Source organism: Psammomys obesus, unplaced genomic scaffold, assembly GCF_907164565.1.
Source record: "Psammomys obesus unplaced genomic scaffold, mPsaObe1.curated_primary_1811, whole genome shotgun sequence".
NCBI classification, from domain to species: domain Eukaryota; kingdom Metazoa; phylum Chordata; class Mammalia; order Rodentia; family Muridae; genus Psammomys; species Psammomys obesus.
In genome coordinates, this window is record NW_026596109.1 from 7798086 (window position 1) to 7822252 (window position 24167).

The 24167-nt window shown below is 44.5% G+C and overlaps 1 protein-coding gene across 1 annotated transcript in view; it reads left to right on the top strand.

The window, feature by feature from the left end:
* Positions 1-24167, top strand: part of Fyb2 (FYN binding protein 2) — a 103586-nt gene that overhangs the window by 16751 nt on the left and 62668 nt on the right. The window contains exon 2 of the mRNA XM_055628906.1: positions 22501-23194. Within this exon, the coding sequence (XP_055484881.1) occupies positions 22501-23194 (694 nt within the window). The remainder of the gene's footprint in view (positions 1-22500; positions 23195-24167) is intronic.

Below are 24167 nucleotides of genomic sequence, written 5' to 3' on the forward strand. Positions count from 1 at the left end.
CATCATCATCATCATCATCATCATCATCATCATCATCATCATCATCATCATCACTCACATTGCAACTTTCTATCCCAACACCATTGCTTAGGGACCTCCATTGTACCAGGCACCAGGCCAACATTATCACCATGATGGGAGTGGTTGGTTTCCCATGTCATGTGTCAGAAAATAGGAAACAGAACTGAAACAGTTTTGTTAAGGTGACAGCATCAGGATGCCAACCTAAGGCTTTTTGACCCTCAGACTCATGCTTTTAGTCCTGTTCCTATTATCGAAAGTAATTCTCAGCCGAGGCAGGAAGGTGAAATCTGGGCCACAGTAACAGCACAGTAAATACATGGCTGAAGGAGATATGAGGCTCCCAAGAGTACAGGGTCTTCACCACCAATCCCTTTGGGAGGTTTAGCAGGTAAGCAAGATGGATAGTAACTATTGAAACACACATTTAGTGAGGGGAAGGCCACAGTAGAGGCCATAGTTCCTGGCACAGCATAGGGTTTCATAGCCATCAGTGCAGAGTGTCCTCCAAAGCTGTTTCCCCAGAAACAGCTGAATAGCAGGTGGTATCAGTCCCACATAATTGTCCACTTCCAAAGATGGAGGACATTGTGAGCTGGTGCTAGGAGTATTCATCAGGGACTGGTGTGTCACCGATTGTCTTAGTTAGGCTTTCTATTGCTGTGAAGAGACACCATAACCATAGCAACTCTTATAAAGGAAAACATTTAATTGGGACTGGTTTACAGGTTCAGAGGTTTAGTCCATTGTTGATTGTCATGGCAGGAAGGCAGACATGGTTCTGGAAAAGGAACTGAAAGTTCTACATCTAGATTGACAGGCAGCAGGAAGAGAGAATGACACTGGGCCTGGCTTGAGCTATTGAAACCTCCAAGCCCATCCCCAGTGACACATTTCCTCCAACAAAGCCATGTCTCCTAATAGTGGCATTTTCTGGTGACCAAGCATTCAAATCTAGGGGCCATTTATAATAAGGGAGGCCGTTATTATTATTCAAACCACCACACTGATGCTGTTGTGGGACTCTGCTCTTTCAGGTGAAGAAGGTCCTGAGGCTGAGTGATGGCTTGACTGAGTGACTTAGCAGAATGCACGTGGACACAACAGGGACTATAGAGCACTAGTTCTCATTGGCTGATCTTGTCCCAGATGAAGGGCTGATCATACTTCCATTGCATTCCTTGTCTGTTCAAAGCCAAACCTGTGTTAACAAGTAGAAAAAATCTTGGAGATAGTTTTCAAGGGGTCTGCTACTTAATATCAGCTCTTCCATCTTAAGCAAGGGTCATGCCCCCTTCAGCTTTACTTTTCTCTTTTGTAACATGGAGTTGATAACTTCTCCATGACAGCTTGGAGCTGAATAAACAAAACAATGTTGAGAAGGGCCTGTGGGAGACTGAAAAGATCTGGAATCATGGCACTCAGACCTTGTGCTGATCATTGGGAGGTGGCTATGATGAACTATGTGAAACTGAGTACATTTTTAAGAAGAGAAAATTTTGTCTTGTGTTCTAGAAACAGCGAGGCCTAGAGCATAACATTGGCCTCATCTCAGTACTGGTGAAGGGCCTTTTTTGTTGAATTATAACATAGCAAGTAAGAGAATGAGTGCTTGCGTCTCGTATCCTCATTCTACAAAGCTACTGATGTGGTCCAGGAGGCCACACCCTCATGACTTCATTCAACCCAATCTCGTCCAACCTCAAACCTCACCTTTAAGTTCTACTAATATATAAATTTAGTAATTAAGTTTCTGACACATGAAGTTTGGGGGACACACATTCAAATGTAGAAGACTTTTTGTTAAATTGAAACTGCCTCTTTTTTTCATATTTTTTATTATTATTATTATTTTTTATTAATTACACTTTATTCATTTTGTATCCCCCCATAAGCCCCTCCCTCCTCCCCTGCCGATCCCACCCTCCCTCCCCTTTCTGCATGCATGCCACTCCCCAAGTCCACTGATAGGGGAGGTTCTCCTCTTCTTTCTGATCTTAGTCTATCAGTTCTCATCAAAAGTGGCTGCATTGTCCTCTACTGTGGCCTGGTAAGGCTGCTCCCCCCTCAGGGGGAAGTGATCAACGAGCAGGCCAATCAGATAATGTCAGAGGCAGTCCCTCTTCCCATTACTATGGAACCCACTTGGACACTGAACTGCCATGGGCTACACCTGTGCAGGGGTTCCAGGTCATCTCCACGAATAGTCCTTGGTTGGAGTATGAGTCTCTGGGAAGTTCCCTGTGTTCAAATTATCTTGTTCTGTTGCTCTGCTTGTGGAGTTTCTGTCCTCTCCAGCTCTTACTATTTCCCACTTCTTACATAAAATTCCATTCACTCTGCTCATCAGTTGGCCATCAGGCTCAGCATCTGCTTTGACAGTCTATACTGCAGAAGCTTTCAGAGGCCCTCTGTGGCAGGTTTCAAGGTTGTTTCCTGTTTTCTTCTGGCTTTCAGAGGCCCTCTGTAGCGGGTTCCGAGGTTGTTTCCTATTTTCGTTTTCTTCTGATGTCCATCCTCTTTGCCTTTCAGGATGGGGATTGAACATTTTAGTTAGGGTCCTCTCTTTTGCTTAGTTTGTTTAGATGTACAGCTTTTAGTGGGTTTATTCTATATTGTATGTTTATATGAGTGAGTATATACCGTGAGTGTCTTTTTGCTTCTGGGTCAACTCACTCAGGATGATCCTTTCCAGGTCCCACCATTTACCTGCAAATTTCATGATTTCCTTATTTTTCATTGCTGAGTAATACTCCATTGTATAGATGTACCACAGTTTCTGCATCCATTCTTCAGTTGAGGGGCATCTGGGTTGTTTCCAGCTTCTGGCTATTACAAATAAAGCTGCTACAAACATGGTTGAACAAATGTCCTTTTTGTGTACTTGCGCCTCTTTTGGGTATATGCCTAGGAGTGGTATGGCTGGATCTTGAGGAAGCGCTATTCCTAGTTGTCTGAGAAAGCGCCAGATTGATTTCCAGAGTGGTTGTACCAGTTTACATTCCCACCAGCAGTGGAGAAGAGTTCCCCTTTCTCCACAACCTCTCCAGCATGTGTTGTCACTTGAGATTTTCATTTTGGCCATTTTGATGGGTGTAAGGTGAAATCTCAGGGTTGTTTTGATTTGCATTTCCCTAATGGCTAATGAGGTTGAGCATTTCTGTAAGTGCTTCTCTGCCATTCGATATTCCTCTGCAGAGAATTCTCTCTTTAGCTCTGTTCCCCATTTTTTAAGTGGATTACTTGGTTTGTTGCTTTTCAGCTTGTTTACCTCTTTATATATATTGGATATGAGTCCTCTGTCAGATAGAGGGTTGGTGATGATTCTTTCCCAATCTGTAGGCAGTCGCTTTGTTTTGATGACGGTGTCCTTTGCTTTACAGAAGCTTTTCAATTTCATGAGGTCCCATTTATTGATTGTTGCTCTGAGAGCCTGTGCTGTTGGTGTTCTGTTCAGGAAGTTTTCTCCTGTACCAATGAGTTCTAGGGTATTCCCCACTTTTTTTTCTAGCCGATTTAATGTGTCTGGTTTTATGTTGAGGTCTTTGATCCACTTGGACTTCAGTTTTGTGCAGGGTGATAAGTATGGATCTATTTTCATTTTTCTACATGTAGACATCCAGTTGGACCAGCACCATTTGTTAAAGATGCTATCTTTGTTTCATTGTATGGTTTTGGCGTCTTTGTCAAAGATCAGGTGTCCGTAAGTGTGTGGGTTTATTTCTGGGTCTTCTGTTCGATTCCATTGATCCACCATTCTGTTTCTATGCCAGTACCATGCAGTTTTTAGTATTGTTGCTCTATAGTACAGCTTGAAATCAGGGATGGAGATACCTCCTGAAGATCTTTTACTGTAGAGGATTGTTTTAGCAATTCTCGGTTTCTTGTTATTCCATACGAAGTTGAGAATTTTTCTTTCCAGGTCTGTAAAGAATTGTGTTGGCAATTTGATGGGAATTGCATTAAATCTGTAGATTGCTTTTGATAAGATGGCCATTTTTACTCTGTTAATCCTGCCAAGCCATGAGCATGGGAGATCTTTCCATCTTCTCATATCTTCCTCTAATTCTTTCTTCAGAGACTTGAAATTTTTTTCATACAAGTCTTTGACTTGCTTGGTTAGGGTTATGCCAAGGTACTTTATGTCATTTGTGGCTATTGTGAATGGTGTTGTTTCTCTAATTTCTTTCTCAGCCCTTTTTGTCTTTTGTATACAGGAGTGCTACTGATTTTTTTGAGTTAATTTTGTATCCGGCCACTTTGCTGAAGGTGTTTATCAGCTGTAGGAGTTCCTTGGTAGAGTTTTTGGGGTCACTCATATATACTATCATATCATCTGCAAATAGTGATAATTTGACTTCTTCCTTTCCCATCTGTATCCCCTTGATCTCCTTCGACTGTCTTATTGCTCTAGCAAGGACTTCCAGCACTATGTTGAAGAGATATGGAGACAGTGGGCAGCCTTGTCTTGTCCCTGATTTCAGTGGGATTGCTTTAAGTTTCTCTCCGTTCAGTTTGATGTTGGCTATAGGCTTGCTGTATATCGCCTTTACTATGTTTAGATATGTGCCTTGTATCCCTGATCTCTCCAGTACTTTAAACATGAATGGATGTTGGATTTTGTCAAATGCTTTTTCAGCATCTAGGGAGATTATCATGTGGTTTTTTTCTTTCAGTTTGTTAATATGGTGGATCACATTGATGGATTTCCGTATATTGAACCACCCCTGCATACCTGGGATGAAGCCTACTTGGTCATAGTGGATAATATCTTTGATGTGTTCTTGGATCCGGTTTGCAAGTATTTTGTTAAGTATTTTTGCATCAATGTTCATAAGGGAGATTGGCCTGAAATTCTCTTTCTTTGTTGAGTCTTTGTGAGGTTTAGGTACCAAGGTGATTGTGGCTTCATAGAATGAGTTTGGTAATGTTCCTTCTGTTTCTATTTTGTGGAATAGTTTGAAGAGAATTGGAGTTAGCTCTTCTTTGAAGGTCTGGTAGAATTCTGCGCTGAAGCCATCTGGTCCTGGGCTTTTTTGGATGGGAGACTTTTGATGACTGCTTCTATTTCTTTGGGGCATATAGGACTATTTAGTTGATTTACCTGGTCCTGATTCAGCTTTGGTGAGTCAAATTGATCAAGAAAACTGTCCATTTCATTTAGATTTTCAAATTTTGTGGCATATAGACTTTTGAAGTAAGTCCTAATGATTGTTTGGATTTCCTCAGTGTCTGTAGTTATGTCCCCCCTTTCATTTCTGATTTTGTTGATTTGGGTGGTGTCTCTCTGCCTTTTAGTTAGCTTGGCTAAGGGTTTGTCGATCTTGATTTTCTCAAAGAACCAGCTCTTGGTTTCATTGATTCTTTGAATTGTTTTATTTGTTTCTAATTGATTGATTTCAGCCCTGAGTTTGATTATTTCCAGCCGTCTACTCCTTTTTGGTGTGTCTGCTTCTTCTTTTTCTAGGGTTTTTAAGTGGGCCATTAAGTTGCTTGAATGAGCTGTCTCGAATTTCTTCTTGAAGGCACTTAGTGCTATGAACTTTCCTCTTAGCACTGCTTTCATTGTGTCCCACAAGTTAGGGTATGTTGTGTCTTCATTTTCATTGAGTTCTAGAAAGGCTTTAATTTCTTTCTTTATTTCTTCCCTGACCCAGCTGTCATTTAGTAACAAGTTGTTCAGTTTCCATGAGTGTGTAGGCTTTTTGCTATTTCTGTTGTTGTTGAAGTCCAGCTTTATTCCATGGTGATCAGACAGGATACAAGGGATTATTTCAGTCTTCTTGTATCTGTTGAGGCTTGCTTTGTGACCAACTATATGGTCTATTTTGGAGAAGGTTCCATGAGGTGCTGAGAAGAAGGTAAATTCTTTTGTGTTTGGGTGTAAAGTTCTGTAGATGTCTGTGAGGTCCATTTGATTCATGACCTCTGTCAGAGATATTGTTTCTTTGTTTAATTTCTGTTTTGTTGACCTGTCCTTTGTTGAGAGTGGGGTGTTGAAGTCTCCCACTATTAATGTGTGGGGATCTATATGTGGTTTGAATTTTATCAATGTTTCTTTTACAAATGTGGGTGCTCTTGTATTTGGGGCATAGATGTTCAGGATTGTGATGTCTTCCTGGTGGAATTTTCCCTTGATGAGTATGAAGTGTCCTTCCTCATCTCTTTTTATTAATTTTGGTTGAAAGTCTCAGGTGTAGAAGATACAATGGAAGAAATCGATGTATCTGTCAAAGAAAATGTTAAATCCAAAAAATTCCTGACACAGACTGTCCAAGAAATCCAAGACAATATGAAAAGACAAAACCTAAGAATAATAGGAATAGAGGAAAAAGAAGACTCCCTTCTCCAAGGCCCAGAAAATATTTTCAACAAAATCATTGAAGAAAATTTCCCCAAGTTAAAGGAGAAGCCAATAAGGATACATGAGGCCTACAGAACACCCAACAAATTTGACCAGAAAAGAAAATCCTCCCACCACATAATAATCAAAACAGTAAGTATACAGAACAAAGAAAAAATACTAAAAGCTGCAAGGGAAAAAGGCCAAGTAACATATAACGGCAAACCCATTAGAATCACACCTGACTTTTCAACAGAAACTATGAAAGCCAGAAGGGCCTGGACAGATATCATGCAGACCCTAAGAGAACACAGATGTCAACCCAGGCTACTATACCCTGCAAAACTCTCAGTCCTCATAGACGGAGAAAACAAGATATTCAATGACAAAAACAAATTTCAACAATACCTACACACAAATCCAGCATTACAGAAGACACTGGAAGGGAAAATACAACCCAAGAAAATTAGCTTCTGTCAAGAAAACACAGGAAATAATTAACCTTACTACAGCAAAACAAAAAGCAACCAAGCACACAAACTTATGAACACAGCCAACATCAAAATCAAAGGATCTAACAGCCACTGGTCATTAATCTCTCTCAACATCAATGGACTCAACTCTCCAGTAAAAAGACACAGATTAACAGAATGGATACGTAAACAAAACCCAGCAATCTGTTGCATACAAGAAACACACCTAAGACACAAAGATAGACATTACCTGAGGGTAAAAGGTTGGAAGATGACTTTCCAAGCAAATGGACCCAAGAAACAAGCAGGAGTAGCCATTCTAATATCTGATAAAATAGACTTTCAACCAAAATTAATAAAAAGAAACTGCCTCTTAATAACAGTACAAAGTGACAAAACCAGTGAGAATCAACCAGTTTTCCTAGGCATTATAGTCAGTGCCAGGTACATTGATGAACACTTACCGTGGCTTGTCTTGGTTCTTTGGGTATTGAATACTATTATTAATGCCACTTTATTGATAGGACCTGAGATGACAAAGATTCCACTGAAGGTCACCCAAATACAGCTCTTCCACTTCCCAAGTCCACAGAATGGATTTTTTTTTTTTAACCCTTGACTAAACTGTTCTCTCTCCTAGCCAGGTCCTAAAGCTGTAAAATGAAGGTAATGATACATACCATGCCAGCTTGCTAAGGGGTTCAAAGGTTGTGTCTAAAAATCGGCAGTTTATACACACCAGTGTCGGTAGCTGTACAGTGGGGGTGGAGGATGAAGCAGTAGAGATGATGGAGGAGATATTTTCAGGACACTGGTGACTGGTACTTCATATCTTAAAAACAAGTTTTCTGAAATTATTGCATAAAGGAGACATGAAATAGAAAACCTGGGAGGAGGTTATTTTCTCCCTCTTTAAAATACACTAACACCAGTAAGCTAGAATAAGTTTTGATTTCTTCCCAAGTTTCTTCATTTGGCTGGGATTCCAAACCTAATAAATTTAAATGGCCCCATTGGGTGAGGCATTTACACCATAGAGTGGAGGGCAAGACCAATGAAGCGACTCAGAAAGGCTATCTAACCCTTCTCCTTTAGGTGTCTGGTAAATTACATAAAACTTTATGTCCACCATCAGCTGGTGGACAGCGACCGGCTATTCTGTCTAGAGAAGTGCAGGAGAGGGCATCCGGGTATGCACGGAGCCCTCTCAGAGGAACAGGCTCTGTAGTCCGTTTCTCAGCTTCCCAGTAGGCAGCTTCTGTTTCCTCCTCCCCCTTCCCCTCCTCCTCTTCTTCCTCTCCCTTTTCCTCCTCCCCCTCCTAAATTGTATATCTGTGTATGGAGGTACACACATGCCAGAGGGATACTCTCAGGAGAGATTTGTTTGTTCACTTCCACTGTGGAAGCTCAGGATCTAGCAAGGGCTTCCCCCCAAAGCATCCTGTTGCCTCAGAAACTCCATTCTTGCCCTCCAAGCTCCAGTCCCAAATGAGTGTGGGACAGGTAATGAAGAATGACCATTATTGGGGCAGTTGGCAGGCTGCGGTGCCTTTGCAGAGATTGGAAATTTCAGTTTGATGCCGTGATCCCCTGCCTGCTCATATAATTAAAACCTAGGCTGCTTTGCTGGGGGCTTCAATTTGATATGGATCTCATAGGCATATGGTCCAACTTTCCCTCAGAGACCCTTAGCACCAATACATTGTCACTGCTCAGCGACATTTGGCTATCTGGAAGCAGTGCTGAACTGCCACTGTTTGGGCCAATTTCCTAAAAAGGCACCGTAAATCTCATGTCTGCAGTGAGCTGTGGTTCGCTTTGCTGGGTCATTCTGCTTGGTTGCTCTACAGGCCTGTGCCTTGAAGAGGAGATCTAGAGGCCCTAAACTATCAATTTCTTGGTCTGGAGAGATGGCTCAGTGGATGAAACAGTTGCCACACAGGTGTGAAGTCTGGAATTTAGATTTCCCGGAACCCACAGAAACACAGGCAGTCTTAGCGCCTGCTTGTTGCCAAACCAAAAGGCAGAGATAAGGGATGCCTAGGGTCCAGTGAAGTCTTTGAATAAATAAAGTAGACACTGATTGAAGGAGATAACCAGTGTCAACTTTGGGCTTACACACACACACACACACACACACACACACACACACACACACAAATCACTTTCTTCTTACCATATCTCAGTATCTCTGAAGGCATTTCCAACCATGAAAATGAAAACCTGCTGCATGTTTGTTTAATGGCTTGCAGGACTTGGGGGTACAGCCAGCCCCATTTCTCACCTCCCACTCCAGCCATAGCTATACAATAATCCTCCAAGGCCAGGATTCTCTGCCTGCTGGACTCTCTAGGCCTCAGGCCTTTTAAAGCTATCTCTCCTTGCATCACAACTTGCAAACAACCTGTCATTTCCACTTCCTTCGGGCAGGCACATTCCTATGCTCTTCACTCTTCCTTTTCTCTGAGAACTCACTTGTTAACTCAGACCCAGTTAAGCTTGCTTTGTCCTGCCTGCCCTCCTGCAGCTCTGTCCTGGTGGTCTCCTTGGGTGCTGTCTGTGTTACCGTATGCAGCCTCTTCCACAGGACAATGAAAACCAAAAACAAAACAAAAAAAACAAGGCTCATGTCCATGAAGCGTTGGATGCTCCAGGAAAATATGGGAGACCATATCATTGAAGAGAAGGTGTGTACAGTGGAGTTCTTCCGAAATACCACAGTCTTCACGTTGTTGCTGGGTTCAGACCTTGGCTCCAGTGCTCATTTTGACCTGAAAAAAACTTCAGAAAGCGCCAACCCTTAGCTCTGTCCTCTTTGGGGGCAAGCTCAGAGGCCTGTTGGAACTACAGAAACTGGCAGCAGAGACATATTGCTCTATATACCCGGAAAGGAAATGTGCTGCACTAGAAACCTAGAGTACCCTTTTCTTTTACCTCAAACCAAGTCCAGTTGTTCTCAGGCTCCACATGAGTGAATGCATAATTGCAGGTACATGCATTGTCTACGCAATATCTGTCTGCCTAAGCACAGTGACAGAAACAGGAGTTGGGAAAAAACAAATGCGATCCTGGCCTCTACAGACCTCAGCTTGAGGTGGGGTGAGGTTAGAGCAGACAGTTGTACAGCTAGATGACTGTGATAAAATTAGGAAGCTGGAAAAATAGGAGTGATCAGAGGCTGCTGTAACAGCAGGGATCAAGCGTGCTTTGCCTGACCCTTCTGGGAGACACTTCTGGGAACTGACACAGACTTTATGTCAAACGATGAATATGAGCCCAGGAAATAAGTATGAAGAGAGTGTTCCAGGCAGAGGGAAGACTGTGAACAAATGCACAGAGACAACTTGGGTTTTCTGGTGGGCTGAGTCTAATGGAGTAGGAAGTAGTGGGGAAAGAAAATGAGGGGGAAGACAAGAAAACAGCAGACAGGGCCTTGTGTGTGTGGCTCAAGAATATATAACTTAGCATCAGGCCGCCGGGGACTCTTGAAGGCTTTTAATAAGGGAGTGGCGTGATTGGGGGAGCAATTTAGACGAATTGTTGGCAGGAAATTAATTGGTAGCTCTCTGAGAAAGCCCTTTTTGAAATGAGAATCCCCTCTAGGCCACTATCTGAAACCTGCTCATTCATTCTGTTCAGGATTGCTTTGGTAAATATTGAGCACTCGGAATCACTCATCGTCGAAGTATTGAGTTGAGTAATCACCATAGGACACAGGAAGCGATAAAGAGTAAGACAGGAAGAGAATGGCAGCTGGAGAGCTCTGGATCCAGACATGTTGTTGGATGCAAGGATAAGATTGGCCATACAAAAAGCACTGCAAACACACAGAGATTCTGTTCAGTGGGGGTGTGTTCAGAGGTTCCCCAGGGCCATTCTAGGACACACCCAAGACCGAGAGCCATTGCCAGGAGAGGTCTGAGGTGCGAGGGGTTCTGAAGGGTGGTGATAACAGCCTCATGGAAGTTTCTGAGCCACATGTACAAGAAATAAGTATGATTTGAACAGTGGGGTGTCTAGCAAAGATACCCCAGCCATTTCAGAGAGCAAGTAAAGCACAGGGTATGAGGATGCAGAAAATCGTGGCCCTCATTCTGGAAGCCCAGCAGGTCCATGTGGTCACAGAATAAAGGGGCTGATGGCAGGAATTCAGTGTTACAGCACTTGTCTAGCATTATATAATTTCTCAGCTTAGAGTCTCAGAATGAGGGAGAGTGAGAGGAAGAGTGGGAGGGAAAAGGACATGTGGCTTGAGACCAGAGACAGGACCTGAATGATTTAGCATTCGTGCTGGCTAGCTTTATGTCAGCTTGACACAAGCTAAAGTCATCTGGAAGAGGACACAGCAGCTGAAAAAAAAATGCCTCCATCAGATCAGGTTGTAGGGCCTTTTCTTAATTAGTAATTGATGTAGGAGGGCCCAGCCTTTGTTGGTGGCACATCCCTGGGTTGGTGGTCCTGGGTACTGTAAGAAAGAAGGCAGAGCAAGCCAGTAAGCAGCATTTCTCCATTAGTTCCTGCCTCCAGGTTCCTACCCTGTTTGAGCCCCTGCCTGACTTGCTTTGACAGTGGACTGTGATGTAGAAGTAAAATAAATAATTTCCTCTCCAAGTTGCTTTTGGTCATGGTGTTTCATCATAGCAATAGAAACCCTAACATAGTATCTTATCTGATGTATAGTTATGGGGGAAAATGCTGATTTGTGAAAATATAATGGCACTGTATTCTAGAGCCATTGAGTCACTGAAGATTTGTTTGGGTGAAGTTGATTGTCAGTGAGAAAATAATTGCAAAAATATGAGCTGAAGCAGATGGCCACCTGGACTATCTGCTAGGAGTTAACCTACAGCCATGGCTACCATTTGTTGTACCTGGCACCGACTGATTGCCTTGTTCTTCTTGCTCCAGCCTTTTCCTGGAAAACGGATAGGCACTCATCCATAATGTCCTACTGACATTTCCCAAGCACAGCATGCTTTTAGGATGACTAATTTGTCATAAGTGTCTTGGTATCAGAACCCGGTCTGGATCATCCCAAAACAGTTTCTGGTTAGTTTACGGTACCTTTGGTAAGCACTCACATGTTTCCCTATGGAAAAAGTAGCAGGCCTGAGCATCACGTGCAAACCACATCAGAGCTTAGGTGCGCAGAATTTGTGATATGCTGCCCTTCTAACATCAGAAAATTTCTAAGTATATCTGGACCAGCATTTTTGTATAAAGATTATAGACATTTATTCTTACTAACATAGAGTCTAAATCTTAGACTGGGCAGATAGCTCAAGAAGTAAAGAATGGGCTTGTCATGCACTCATGAGGATCTGAAGTTGATTCCCAGGGACTGATATAACGTCAGCTATGGTAGCATGAATCTGTAATGCAAGCACCCCCGTGGTGAGATGCAAGATGGAAACAAGCCTGAAAGTTAGTGGACCAGCTAGCCTTGTGTATAAAGCTGCAAAGAATCCAGATCTCAAAGAATGGAAATCAAGAAGTGACACCGGAGGTTGACCTCTGACCTCCACATGTGTGCAGTGGTGGGCACGTCCACATGAGCACTCATCGCACACACATCATACATCCACACGTAAAATTCAGAATCTCAGAAATTGTGCTGGATAGTTTTAAGCCAACTTGACACAAGCTTAAGTCATCTGAGAGGGTGGAGCTTCAATTAAGAAAATGCCTCGTGGAACTAGAAAAGATCATCCTGAGTGAGGTAACCCAGAAGCAGAGAGACACATGTGGTATATACTCACTTATCAGTGAATATTAGCCATGTAATGCAGAACAACCATACTAAGATCCATAGCTCTAAAGAAGCTAACAAGGAGGACCCTAGGGAGGATGCTTACTTCTCATTCAGAAGGGCAAATAGAATAGGCACCAGAAGTAGTTAAAGAGAGGGAACAGGATGGGAGCCTACCATAGATGTCCCCTGAAAGACTTCACCCAGCAGAGGATGGAAGCAAATGCTGAGACTCACAACCTAACTATGAAAAGAGTGCAGGGAGTCTTAGGAAAGAGTGGGGGAATAGAGGGACTTGGAGGGGACAGGAGCTCCATAAAAGACCAATAAACCAACAAATCTGGGTCTGGGAGGCGGGGGGCTGCAGAGACTGATGCACCAACCAAGGACCATGCATGGAGAGGACCTAGACCTTCTGCTTAGATGTAGCCAATAGACAGTTCAGCCTTCATGTGGGTTCCCTAGTAAGGGAAGCAGGGGCTGTCTCTGACATAGACTCTGTTGTGAGCTCTTTGATCACTTTCCCCTGGTAGTGGAGGGGGGGAGGCTTGCTAGGCCACAGAGAAAGAAGATGCAGGCAGTTCTGATGAGACTTGATAGGCGAGGGTCAGATGGTAAGGGAGGGAGAGCTCCCCTTTCTAAGGACTATGGGAGGGGGGAGGGGAGAAGGATGAGGGAGGGTGGAACTGGGAGGAGATAAGGGAGGGGGCTACAATCAGGACATAAAATGAATAAATTATTTAAATTAAAAGGACAAAGAAAAGAAAAGAAAATGCTTCCATAAGATCGAACTGTAGGCAGGCCTATATGGCATTTTTTTAAATTAGTGATTGATGGGGGATGGCACAGCCCATCCTGGGTGGTGCCATCCCTTGACAGGTGGTCCTGGGTTCTATAAGAAAGCAGGCTGAGCAAGCCGTGAGCAGCAAACCCTTAAGCAGCACTACCCCATGGCCTCTGCATCAGCTCCTGCCCCCAGGTTCCTGCCGTGTTTGAGTTCCCGTCCTGACTTCTTTGGTGACGAACAGTGCTGTGGAAGTGTAAAGTGAATCAACCCTTTCCTCCCCTGGTTCTTTAGGTCATGGTGCTTCATCATAGCACTAGTAACTTTAGCTAAGACGGAATTCCAAGAAACTCCCCAAAGACAGAGAAAGAAATGCCGCCTGGGTTCTGTGTCTAGCAAGACCTGCATGAGCAGGGTTCGATGAAGGGAAAGTTGGTTCATTAGTATACATTTTGGGCACTGGAGAGACGATTATTTATGTTGGTACCAAAGTACCATTAGGACCTTTGAGTTCCAGTCCCAGTGTTTCTCTTGTTGCTGGTGGGTGAACAAGAAGGGCTTCTTGAAGAAAAGTTGTCCATAGATAACAGACTAAACATCGCCTCTGTCCTCTCAAAGGCTCTCTGCACCAAAATACTTTCTTTCTCTAATTGCCCTAGAAAAGTAAGCAAGATTATTTCTTCCTTGAGTAAAGGCTTCTAAAAGCCTTCAGTGAGCATGGCTTTTGCCGGTGTGTGTGTATGTGTGTGTGTGTGTGTGTGTGTGTGTATGTCTCTGTGCAGACGTGGGGGGGGAGTTAAAAAGAATCAGTTCTCCCCACCTTATAATTTCTGCCCCTAAGCAAATTCCAGGGCTAGCCAGCTAGTCTGGGCCATTCTGGGAGAGTCTCCTGTCTGCTTCTGGCCTCCATGGGAGAGGACTGTGAGTACAGGTTCAAGCCCCCGCCTCTGACCCTGTGAGTTCTGCAGGCTGAACTCAGGCCATCAGACTCGCGAGGCAAGCGCTTTTACCCACTGAGCCACCTTGAGGGCCCCACACTGATCTGTGATGCCACTGCATATTTATTGACAAAACATTCAGCCGTGTGGTTAGGTGGCTGTTTCCATAACTGCCGTCGCTGAAGGGGCATTGAATGTTTGGGGTTGGCTCTGCTTCACTGGCCCAGCTATCAGCTGAAGATAACAGAGATGAATAGGGTTTGGCGTTGTAAAGAATGAAGGGCTGAGGGAGGCCAGTGGGCAGCTGAGATAAGCTAGAAGGTGATAAGCAAGCAGAACTGACCCAGATGAGTGCCCAGAGGCACATGACCACTCTGGACACTGGAAACTGCCTTCCTGTCTGCATGGCTGGAGGAATGAGAAGAGAGGAGTTTGGCCAGTAGCTCCAGAAATTGGAGATTCCTTCGTTTCAGCGTGTGGGAACACTCCTTCAGGCTCAGGCGCCTGAGGAGGACAGGAAGCAATCGTCCGCCCTTATACCTGTGTCATGGGAGCTTTAAACTTTCACTCAGAACATGTTCCCTGGGCAGCCAAAGTGACATCAGCATGCCCTGTGCCATTTGTAGTCTGTCCTAGGGGTCTGAGGAACACAAGCAATGTCTCCACTGTCCAGCACTTGGAGTGGTGAAGCCTGTATTCATGAAAGGTGACCACATCCTACTTTAAAGACTTTTCCTCCTTTCTGTGTTAGCTAGCATCTAACAACTATGACTACCTCTCCGGCTCATGATAAACCTTTGCCATTGATGTTGCCCTATGGTGAACAAGACTGAGCAATCTATAGAAACAGAAAATAGTGGCATTTGGGGGACTCCGCTGGTACATTTGTTTCTATGTCAGTGTTCACACATGAAGCCATGGCTCATTCATGAGACACCTATAGTTCTTTCTCACGTTGAGTTGTGGTGTGATGTGATGTGATGGACACCGCTGATGGACAGCTAGAGTACCAAGACACTCCACCCAGCAGAGAAGTGCGGCCGCACTTTGTAAAGCTCGGGGAGAGACGTGTGATTTGATGCCAGACTCTGCTCATTTGCAAATTTACTTTTAAAATATTATGTCACCAAATTACATTTGGTTACTTAGTTTTTTTGCACTTTTGTGTTTTTAAAATTGCACCAAAATCTGAGCTAATCAGAAAACTCAAGACTACATGGGCATATTTACTAGGCGATTTATTATACATTTTTTTTAAAATCTAATTTTATTTTAAAAAATGTTGTATTCCTGTCAATATAAACAAGAACAAGGAAATGAAGATGGGTTTCCTGAGGGCTGGAGAGATGGCTCAGTAGTTAAGAGCACTGGCTGCTTGCGCAGAGGATCTGAGTTCAGTTCCTAGTACCCACAAGGCAGTGCTTGGACCCTCCAGGTCCAGCGTTTTCTGACTTCTTCAGGCATGAGCATAGTGCACACACAGATATGCAGGCAAAGCACTCACACACATAAAATATACATTTTAGAGGGTTTGTTGTTGTTGTTTGGTTAGTTGTTTGTTTGTTTGCTGTTTTTGAGACGGGGTTTCTCGGTGTAGCCCTAGCTGTCCTAGAACTTGCTCTGTAGACTAGGCTGGCCTTGGTGGGATTAAAGGCATGTACCACCATCACCACCTGGCTGAAAAAAAATCAAGATGGGTTTCCTGGAATTTTAAATTGCTTCGTTTGATTTGGTGTCATTGCCTATGTGGTCTGGTGTGGTGGCTGTGAGCAGGCAGGCATATGTGGTACATGCCACAGTGTGTTTGTGGTCAGATGAAGATTTTCAGGGCTATCTCCTTCTGGGTTCTGAGACTCAAACTCTGGTCTCAGGGTTTGCCCAGGAAGCCATGTTACCTATCAAAACTTCTGGCTGGCTGTGATTACTGTACAATTTTCAGTGACATTGTGACATGCAGGTGATTAATTATGGGATGTCTGTGAGACAGCGGAAGAATCATAAGCCACTGCAAAACTTATAAGCACGTTAGCAGAATGGCTGAAAGCAGTCCTGGGATTACGCAGGATTCGAATTCCTGTGTGGTGTTCTATGTCAGTGTTTCTCAGCCCCTTCGAGGGGTGAAGGACATTCTCACAGGGGTCACATAAATCTAATATCCGGCTTATCAGTCATTTACATTGCAATTCCTAACAGTAGCAACAAATATAATTGTGTGGTTGGGGGTCACCTCAAAATGAGGAACTGGACTGAAGGGTCACAGCACTGGGAAGGTTGAGAACCGCTGCTCTGTGTAAACTTGTTGAGTTAACTAACCTCTTGTTATCCATAAGCTTCTCTGCACCGTGGAGCCATTGCAGAGATTAGTCAAGACTCTATGCTTAAGAGTTCATAATGAGGCTAAAGAGGACAGAAAACACCACTATCAAATGCGTCTGAGATGTACAAAGGGGCACAGGAGCCAGGGCTGAACATGAACTCCAAAGCCAGACTGCACCAATCGCATTCCCGTGTTGACCTTCCGTGACCTTGAGGGAGTCACCTAGGCTTTCTGTGTTGGACGTCTGTCGGCTCCCTCTGGGAATCCCACAGCTGTGAGCAGGTGAACCGGTGAGAACCACTCAGATAGGTGTGTGGCATTCGGAAACAAAGGGAGAAGTATTCAGACAGCACTGGCATTAGCTCTCCTGGAGTCTATAAAACGAAAAGCGAAGGAGGGACACCTGAGTGTCCCTCTCCAAGTTTGGCTGAACTGAGATGTCATAACATCACATGCAGGGAACTGACCTTAGAAGTTTTTGGCCCTAGATGCCTCCTCCTCCTGCTGTGGTGCTTTCTTTGTTTATGGTGGCTGGCTGCCCCTCCTTTTCGTATTGGAGGTAAGCCTCTTCTGTTTAGGGGACAGTGCACCTTTCATCTTTGATTGTTCCCACAATAGCTCAGGCGTGGCTTTGCCATGTGCTTCCCAAGTGAAGCATTTGTGGCTCACCTGGTCCATCCAGAAGAGAAGGGCCCGGGATTGTTTCCAAAGATATTTGCAGAACTGTCTTCTGACATCATAAGGGGATTGTCTGTCTCTGTGGACATTCGAAGCTGACCTCGCAAAGATGGCACAAGGAAAGTTTAAAATTCTACGGTTCCCATTCATGTATCTTAGGAACCTGCTATCTTTTCCAGGCATGCATTCACTGGTTCACTTCACTCACTCCAGGCTTTGTGAACCACAGGACTAGAGGTAGGCCAAGATAAGTAGGACTCTGTGTTTGTATCATCTTGATTCTGAAAGACTTGTAAATCTTCATCGCTTCACCAGATTTTTATTGAGCAGCTGCTGTAAGACAAATATTCATTAGGCTCTGACATTACAGCAGTGATCAAAAACTAAAATCTGAGCAGGGGCCTGTGTCCGTGGAGTCTCTGCCCTTACTGAGGGAGATGGACAGTATGCTGGGTGCTCTGTGGTGCTATGGAGAGAAGTCTAGCAGGGTGAATCTGTCGGTGTTTCCCATTGCAGAGGACCAAATCTGTGGTCACTATTGCAAACTGCAAGGGGTTTATTATAGATTGCTTTGGGAATTACCAAGAGCACTAGGAAGAATATCGTGCACTACACCTGGGAAGCCATGGCCACCTCTGCCACGCTTAGCTCCCCAAAGGGGCTCTTGTACTCATCTCCCTCTCTGGGGCCTGGAAACTTGGATGCCTCTGCTTAGAACATTTCAGCAGAGAGACTGCCTGGAGATGTTACTCTGGCCTTTATAGCCTCTGTGTGAAGGGCAGGTTCACTGCACTGAGCTGGGTGAGTCAGGCTATCCTCAGGGGAAGGCAGGCAGAGGGTGAAGGCTGTGTGGCTGGTTTGCACACAGGGGAGGCGGAAGGTGTATCCACCGTAAATTGTGTTTGGTTCCTCAGTGGCAGAGCCATCGGTCATGCTCCCTGCTCTAGAGCACGCCTCAAGCACTCTTAGAAGCCCGGCTGCAGCCTCACCCTCTGACACTGGGAGCAAGAATGAGTGGGAGTTTTCAGTCTTCCACCTACAGCAGGCTGTTCCGTGCCTCTAGGCCTGGGGTCCCTGTGCCCCGGACATCCTCACACGGCTCACATCCAGGAAGCTTTTCCTGTACCTCCACTGCAGCAAGAGCCTCTATTGTGCGGTGTATGCAACAGTCTCCTGTATACACTGCAATGCGCCCCTGGATTACAGTGATCCCGATGTCTTTTTCTCTTCTTTCATGGTTCTGAAAAGGCCTACCTAGTCTGGGGATCACTGTAACTTCAGTGTCTAGCTCCTAAAGTAACATGAACGGGATTGGCTAATTCGAGGAATGAGGAGAAAGATGGACATTCCAGGCAAAAAGAAATAGTACCTTTAAAAAGTGGAGAGATGTGACAGGGTAATGTTCAAAATGCAATGAGGTAAGAAACCCCCAGCTCTGCTGGGGAGGGGCCACAGGGACGTCAGAAGATTAACAGGATGGGAGTTAGGAGACTTCTGAGCCAATCAGAGAATGCACTTGAGCTGGTTTGAGAGCTTGAGAAAGCCAATTTGAAGGATTTTTAGCACATAAGGGACTTACTCAATCAGATTTGTGCTGCTAAACAGATTTGTCTAACAGCTGGGTAAATGAAGGATTAGAAGAGCCCAGAGTCAAAGCAAAGAGACCACAGAAAAAGTCATCTCCAAAATAAATGAGAAAGGCTTCAAGGTAGGGACAAAAGCAAGAAGACAGAAAAAGCTTGCTGGCTAAAGGAGACTTATGATCATGAGGATATGAGATCCACCAAAAAAAAAAAAAAAAAAAAAAAAATTGGACTGTGGTTTCGGCCAGAAGGCTCTAACTCACTGTCACCTCCCAGCCCATCCCCATACTGCGATCCTCAGGTCCTCAACTCCGAATCCTCAGAGGTGATTAATAGTAAAGCCCAAATCCCATCCATTTTTCAGTACAGACCATGAAGAAGGAAACTGTGGTGCTGGAAGAGGCTTTGAAGATCAGGCAGGACCAACACCCACTCTAGTACATGACTGAGTGAAACAATGACTTATCTAAAGCACCTCTGAAGGTCAGAAGTGGGACCACACACTCTTCCACCTACCTAATTCTCCACGTAGCTCCTGCCTCTAAGATTTTCTTGTATGTTATACTTCACAGTCCATGTTTCCCGGACTATAGCATCTGAGAGAAGAGCTGCTCAGTGTTGAGAACTGTATCTTGTCCCCACAGTAGGCACTTAAACATTTATTGGAAAAGGAAATGAGCCAAGCCTAATCAGGCTTGCCCCCACCCTGAGCCAGTGATCTTTGCATAAGCCCTGGCTTTAAAATGCACAATTCTCTTTCCTAATTTTTGCATAATCATTTCTACAGAGCTTACATCCTTCTAAGTAATAGCTTTTTAGTTCACATGGCTTCATAGTAGTAAAGAAAAGAGTCATTATTACATTATTTCAAAACCATTAACCACTGGCCAGTTCATATCCAATTGGATGGCTGATACAGAAAAAGAAGAGTTGGTGCGCATTTTGATGAATTAAGAGTTTCCATGTACCAGCGGTGGAAAAGTAAAATTATGTGATTGCTGTGGAAAACAGTATGGAGGTTTCTAACAAGTTAAAAATAGAATTACCATATGATCCAGCAACTCAGCATCTGGGAACACACCCAAGAGAACTGAAAGCAGGCTATCCAAATAATGTCTGTACACAGAGTGGTCTAGAAGTCTAATACCCAGTAACTAAAATACGCAGAGGCCTTACGTACATAAGCCGGGTTGGCCTTTAGGAGAGGTTGTAGGACTACACAGCTTGTCTGACTGGGACAAAGGAAATGCTGACACTTACCACATCACAGCTAACTTTAAAGATACTGTGCTAAGTTAAATAACCAATCATAATGAGACAAATGTACTTTCTTAACTTATTTAAATACCCAGAAGAGTCAAACTTAGAGAGTCTGAATGTGAAATGGGAAGGGATCACGGAGCTATTGTTTGAGGGGTGTAGCGTCTTGATTTTGTAAGGTGAAGAGTACTAGAGACTGGCTGCACAGCAGTGTCAATCCTTTTTATGGTTTTGAACTGAAATCTCTCAGTAGTCAAGGTCATGTATTTTATACCATGGAGTATGTCCATTTGTTATTTTATTTGATCCTGAACTGTTCTGAGAAGTGCTTCTCTCTCCGTCTCCATCTCCATCTCTCTCTCTCTCTCTCTCTCTCTCGCTCTCTCTCTCTCTCTCACACACACACACACATCTGTTCTTTTTATGAGAACAGGTCTCCTGCTCTCATAAAAGAAACCCAGGCTGGCCATGAACTCCTAATCCTCCATCTCACCTGAATAAGTCCTGTGTTATAGTAAGGAAAACTGGCTTAGAGTCATCTAAAGGATTTCATAAGGTACCTGGCTACAGAAGGACCCATCTGAGACTTCACACTCCAGGATCCCTGATCTCACTCGCCATACAGGCTTCTGCCACATCAGGAGAATGGGTGTGTGTACAATTTAGCTGGTCAAGTATTTAGTTGGCTCAAGTATAAGAAACAAACCCTTGGTGATTTGTAGAAGGAACTCTAAGTGAGCTCTGGGGCGGATGTGTATAGTGGGGGCGAGAGGAAGAAAAATAGCAATGGATAGCACACAAACCAGCTTGCAGCCACCTGCCTTCTGCCCCTTGGCAACTCCCCCCCTTCCTAAGTCTTCAGAGGGCAGGTGTGAGGCAACTATAAACACGGTGAGGAAAGGTCACAGCATTCCCTCAGCTGGCAAAATCCAAAGTCACTGCCATGGGACTGGCCTATGCACATGCAATTTAAAATACTTTTTTTAAAGGAAGGGAGGAGGGCAGGGAGGGAGGAAAGGAGGATAGAGGAAGGAAAAGAAAACTTGAAATGTGAACAGGAAAGGATAGTGGCTCTTACTTTTGAAATGACTCCATTAAATGTCCTCCCACCTCCCATGCAGGCAAAAGATGGCTGGATGCATTTACAAAAATAAATGAGCTATAGTAGTGGAAGGTGGAAACAATAGAAAAAAGCATCAAGCATGTTCGGCTAGACTAACAACCAGCTTACGATGTAGTCCTGGACGCTCCCTCACTATCCCCCACCCCTACCTTCTGCCCTGGGCCAGGGCTATCATTACCAAATGGTATATGGTAGCTTTTCATATGCTTGATTTGACTTGTTCTCCAAAGGGAACCAATAGCAGAAGAGTATTATCTAGCTTCTTATGGCTTTTATTTCATCACAGTCCCACTATGTGTCAGGCCCTGTACCGAACACTTCCTGTGTAGTAACTCCAGCCCTTCCAGTGTTCATATTATTACATGACTGCATGAGAAGTTAAGACATAGTGTTTTTCTGGATGAGAAAAGTCAGAGTCGGAATGCGGGCATAAGCTTTCTCCAGTTTGCTTCTGCACAGTGTGAAATTCAACAGCCAAGTTAGAAAGAGATAGGAGCACACTGAGGAAGCAGGGAAACTGCCGGCCCCCAGCTGGTCTTCCTAGCGGCAGTCTTGATGGAGAGGGAGCTCCAAATCAATCAGGAAGTGCAAGGGAACATTTGACATGGACACGGGAATGTTCTTTGTGATTCAAGTAGGCCAGGAGCGTGGGCAGGGCAAGATCAATAGCACTCCAGATCAGTAGTAAACCACTCATTTGGTGTAAGACCAGTTATGTTTTAATTGTTTTATGTAGAGATAAAATTCCATTATCTTCTGAGCAAACATGAGATTATGTTATGAAGACAATTTTTCTATGCCAAAGCAGATTTAAACTTTGGGGGTGGGCATCAAAAGACTTATCAGCCAGAGGTGCTGGTACATGACTTTAATCCCAGCAGAGGCATCAACCTCTGTGATCCTCGTCTACATAGAGTTTCAGACCAGGCGGGGCTGCAGGGTGAGACCCTGTCTCAACAAAACACCCAAAAGGTTTATGATCCATTGCTCGTACCGTCTCTGCTTGGCCTTTCCATGCTTCGAGAATATCCAATTTGGCCAAATTTAAGAGGGAGAAACTGCTTCACCCATCTCACAGAGAGGGCAGCAGCACGAGCTAACGTTGCTCAGCTGGGGAAGAGCACTGCCACATCCGCCACTGGAGACCTTTAACATGTACGCCGAAACCAGCCGATCAGGCCGGACGTTTTCCCAGGTTAACCAGACACTTTTGTTCCTCTTTGTGCTTTAGGAAGGGGTAAGAAACTTCAAGGAACTCCGAGCCAAATTTCAAAAGTTCGAAGACCCACCTCTTCCAGGTCCTATTAAGTTCTCAGCTGGTGTTTCCCAGAAGGATGGCAGGGGCCACACACAGCCAACTCAGAGTCCGGTTAACAGGAAGTGCCTCTCATCCCACCAGCATCGGCCCCTGTCGGCCCAGAGAGGTGAAATTCAGAAGGCTTCAAGTTCCTCGGGACCTCCAGAAAAATCTGTTGAGTGCCCTGCAAGAAATTCCCACGAAGCTGACACACCACTGGATGTGAATAAAACAAGAGCTGAGATGTCCAACAAAGAGAAAAGAATGACCATCAGCAGCTTCAGATACAAGCTTTGGAACTGGGAGAAAGTTTCATCTCAGAAGGCTGATATGTCCCCAGCTCTGCACCTCACCAACTCTGGGAATAAAACTCTCCATCTGGAAGGTCAGAAAACCACAGAGCTTGCTCAGGGAAAACCAGAGAAGAGCCTGGAGGCAACGGGAGTTCAGACTCTTCCTCCGCAGAGCCATTTGATGGCCCAGAGATCACCCATGGCCTCTGAAGCCTCCCCTTCATCACTTCCTTGGTATGGCAGCGATAGCCCAGAAGATCTTGGGGCTGAGGGGAGCCCCAGGAGCAGTGCGTGCCAGCCTGTTTATGAGTGTGAGCTTGGCAGCCTGGTTCCAGGTAAGAAATCAAGTCCCCCATGGGACTGGAAGTGAGACCATTGTGTTTTCTTTAATTCCAACCCTGCAGACTTGAAGTGTTTGTGGCCAGCGCAATTAGCAATAGAAGGTGGCTGTGGACCTATCTGTTATACTGTAGTCTCAGATTTGAACAAGCATTGCATCCAGAATTCCATGGCAGCAGAGCCTGGCTGAGGTTGGACTTGCACCCCAGCTCTATCTACCACAAACTGCATGAGTGTTGATGACTTATAAGCTTCTTGATGCATAGTATACTCTATGAATCAAATTCATTACCAGCTTTCTCTGTGTTGAAGAACAGCACAGAACTCATATCTTTTTTTTTTCCCCAGGGTAGTAACCTAGGTGGGATTCGCAAATCTCTGTCCTTATTCTATGCTATGACTCCATCAACCGGCTCTTCAGCTCTACCTTAAAATTATGTTCAGAACCCCTCAACTTCTATCTCTGTCCTACGCTAGTCTCTTCCACATCTTTCTCTTACTGGGCCATTACCAGCTGGTCTCCATGCTTTCACACTGTTGCCCACTTGTTTTCTATTTTCCTCCCCACAGATAGTGTGGGCTCCTAAACTGGCACGAACCAGACCACATCACACTGTTCAAAATCTGCTCAGCCTTTCAACAATGCCTCACACAGTTTGGTCCTTGTCTGCATCTCCTTCCCCCTTGTCTCGCCAAGTCTTTAGATAGAAGACACTGGTTCCACCCCAGGCCTGAGCACTGTCAAGCCATCTGCCAAAAGAACTCTTCTGCCAGGTTCTTAATGGCCACATGACCTCTTCCTCCTTTGCAATCTCTGTGGCAGTGTCCCCTTCTCTGAGAGGACACTGTTTAAATCATCTCTGTTGTCCCTGTGAACCATGGGCTTCTTGCAGTTCTTCGGTATTCTCTTGTCACTTGCCTCTCCCCAGTGAAAATTGCCATATACTTGTGTCTATAAGATGGAGATTT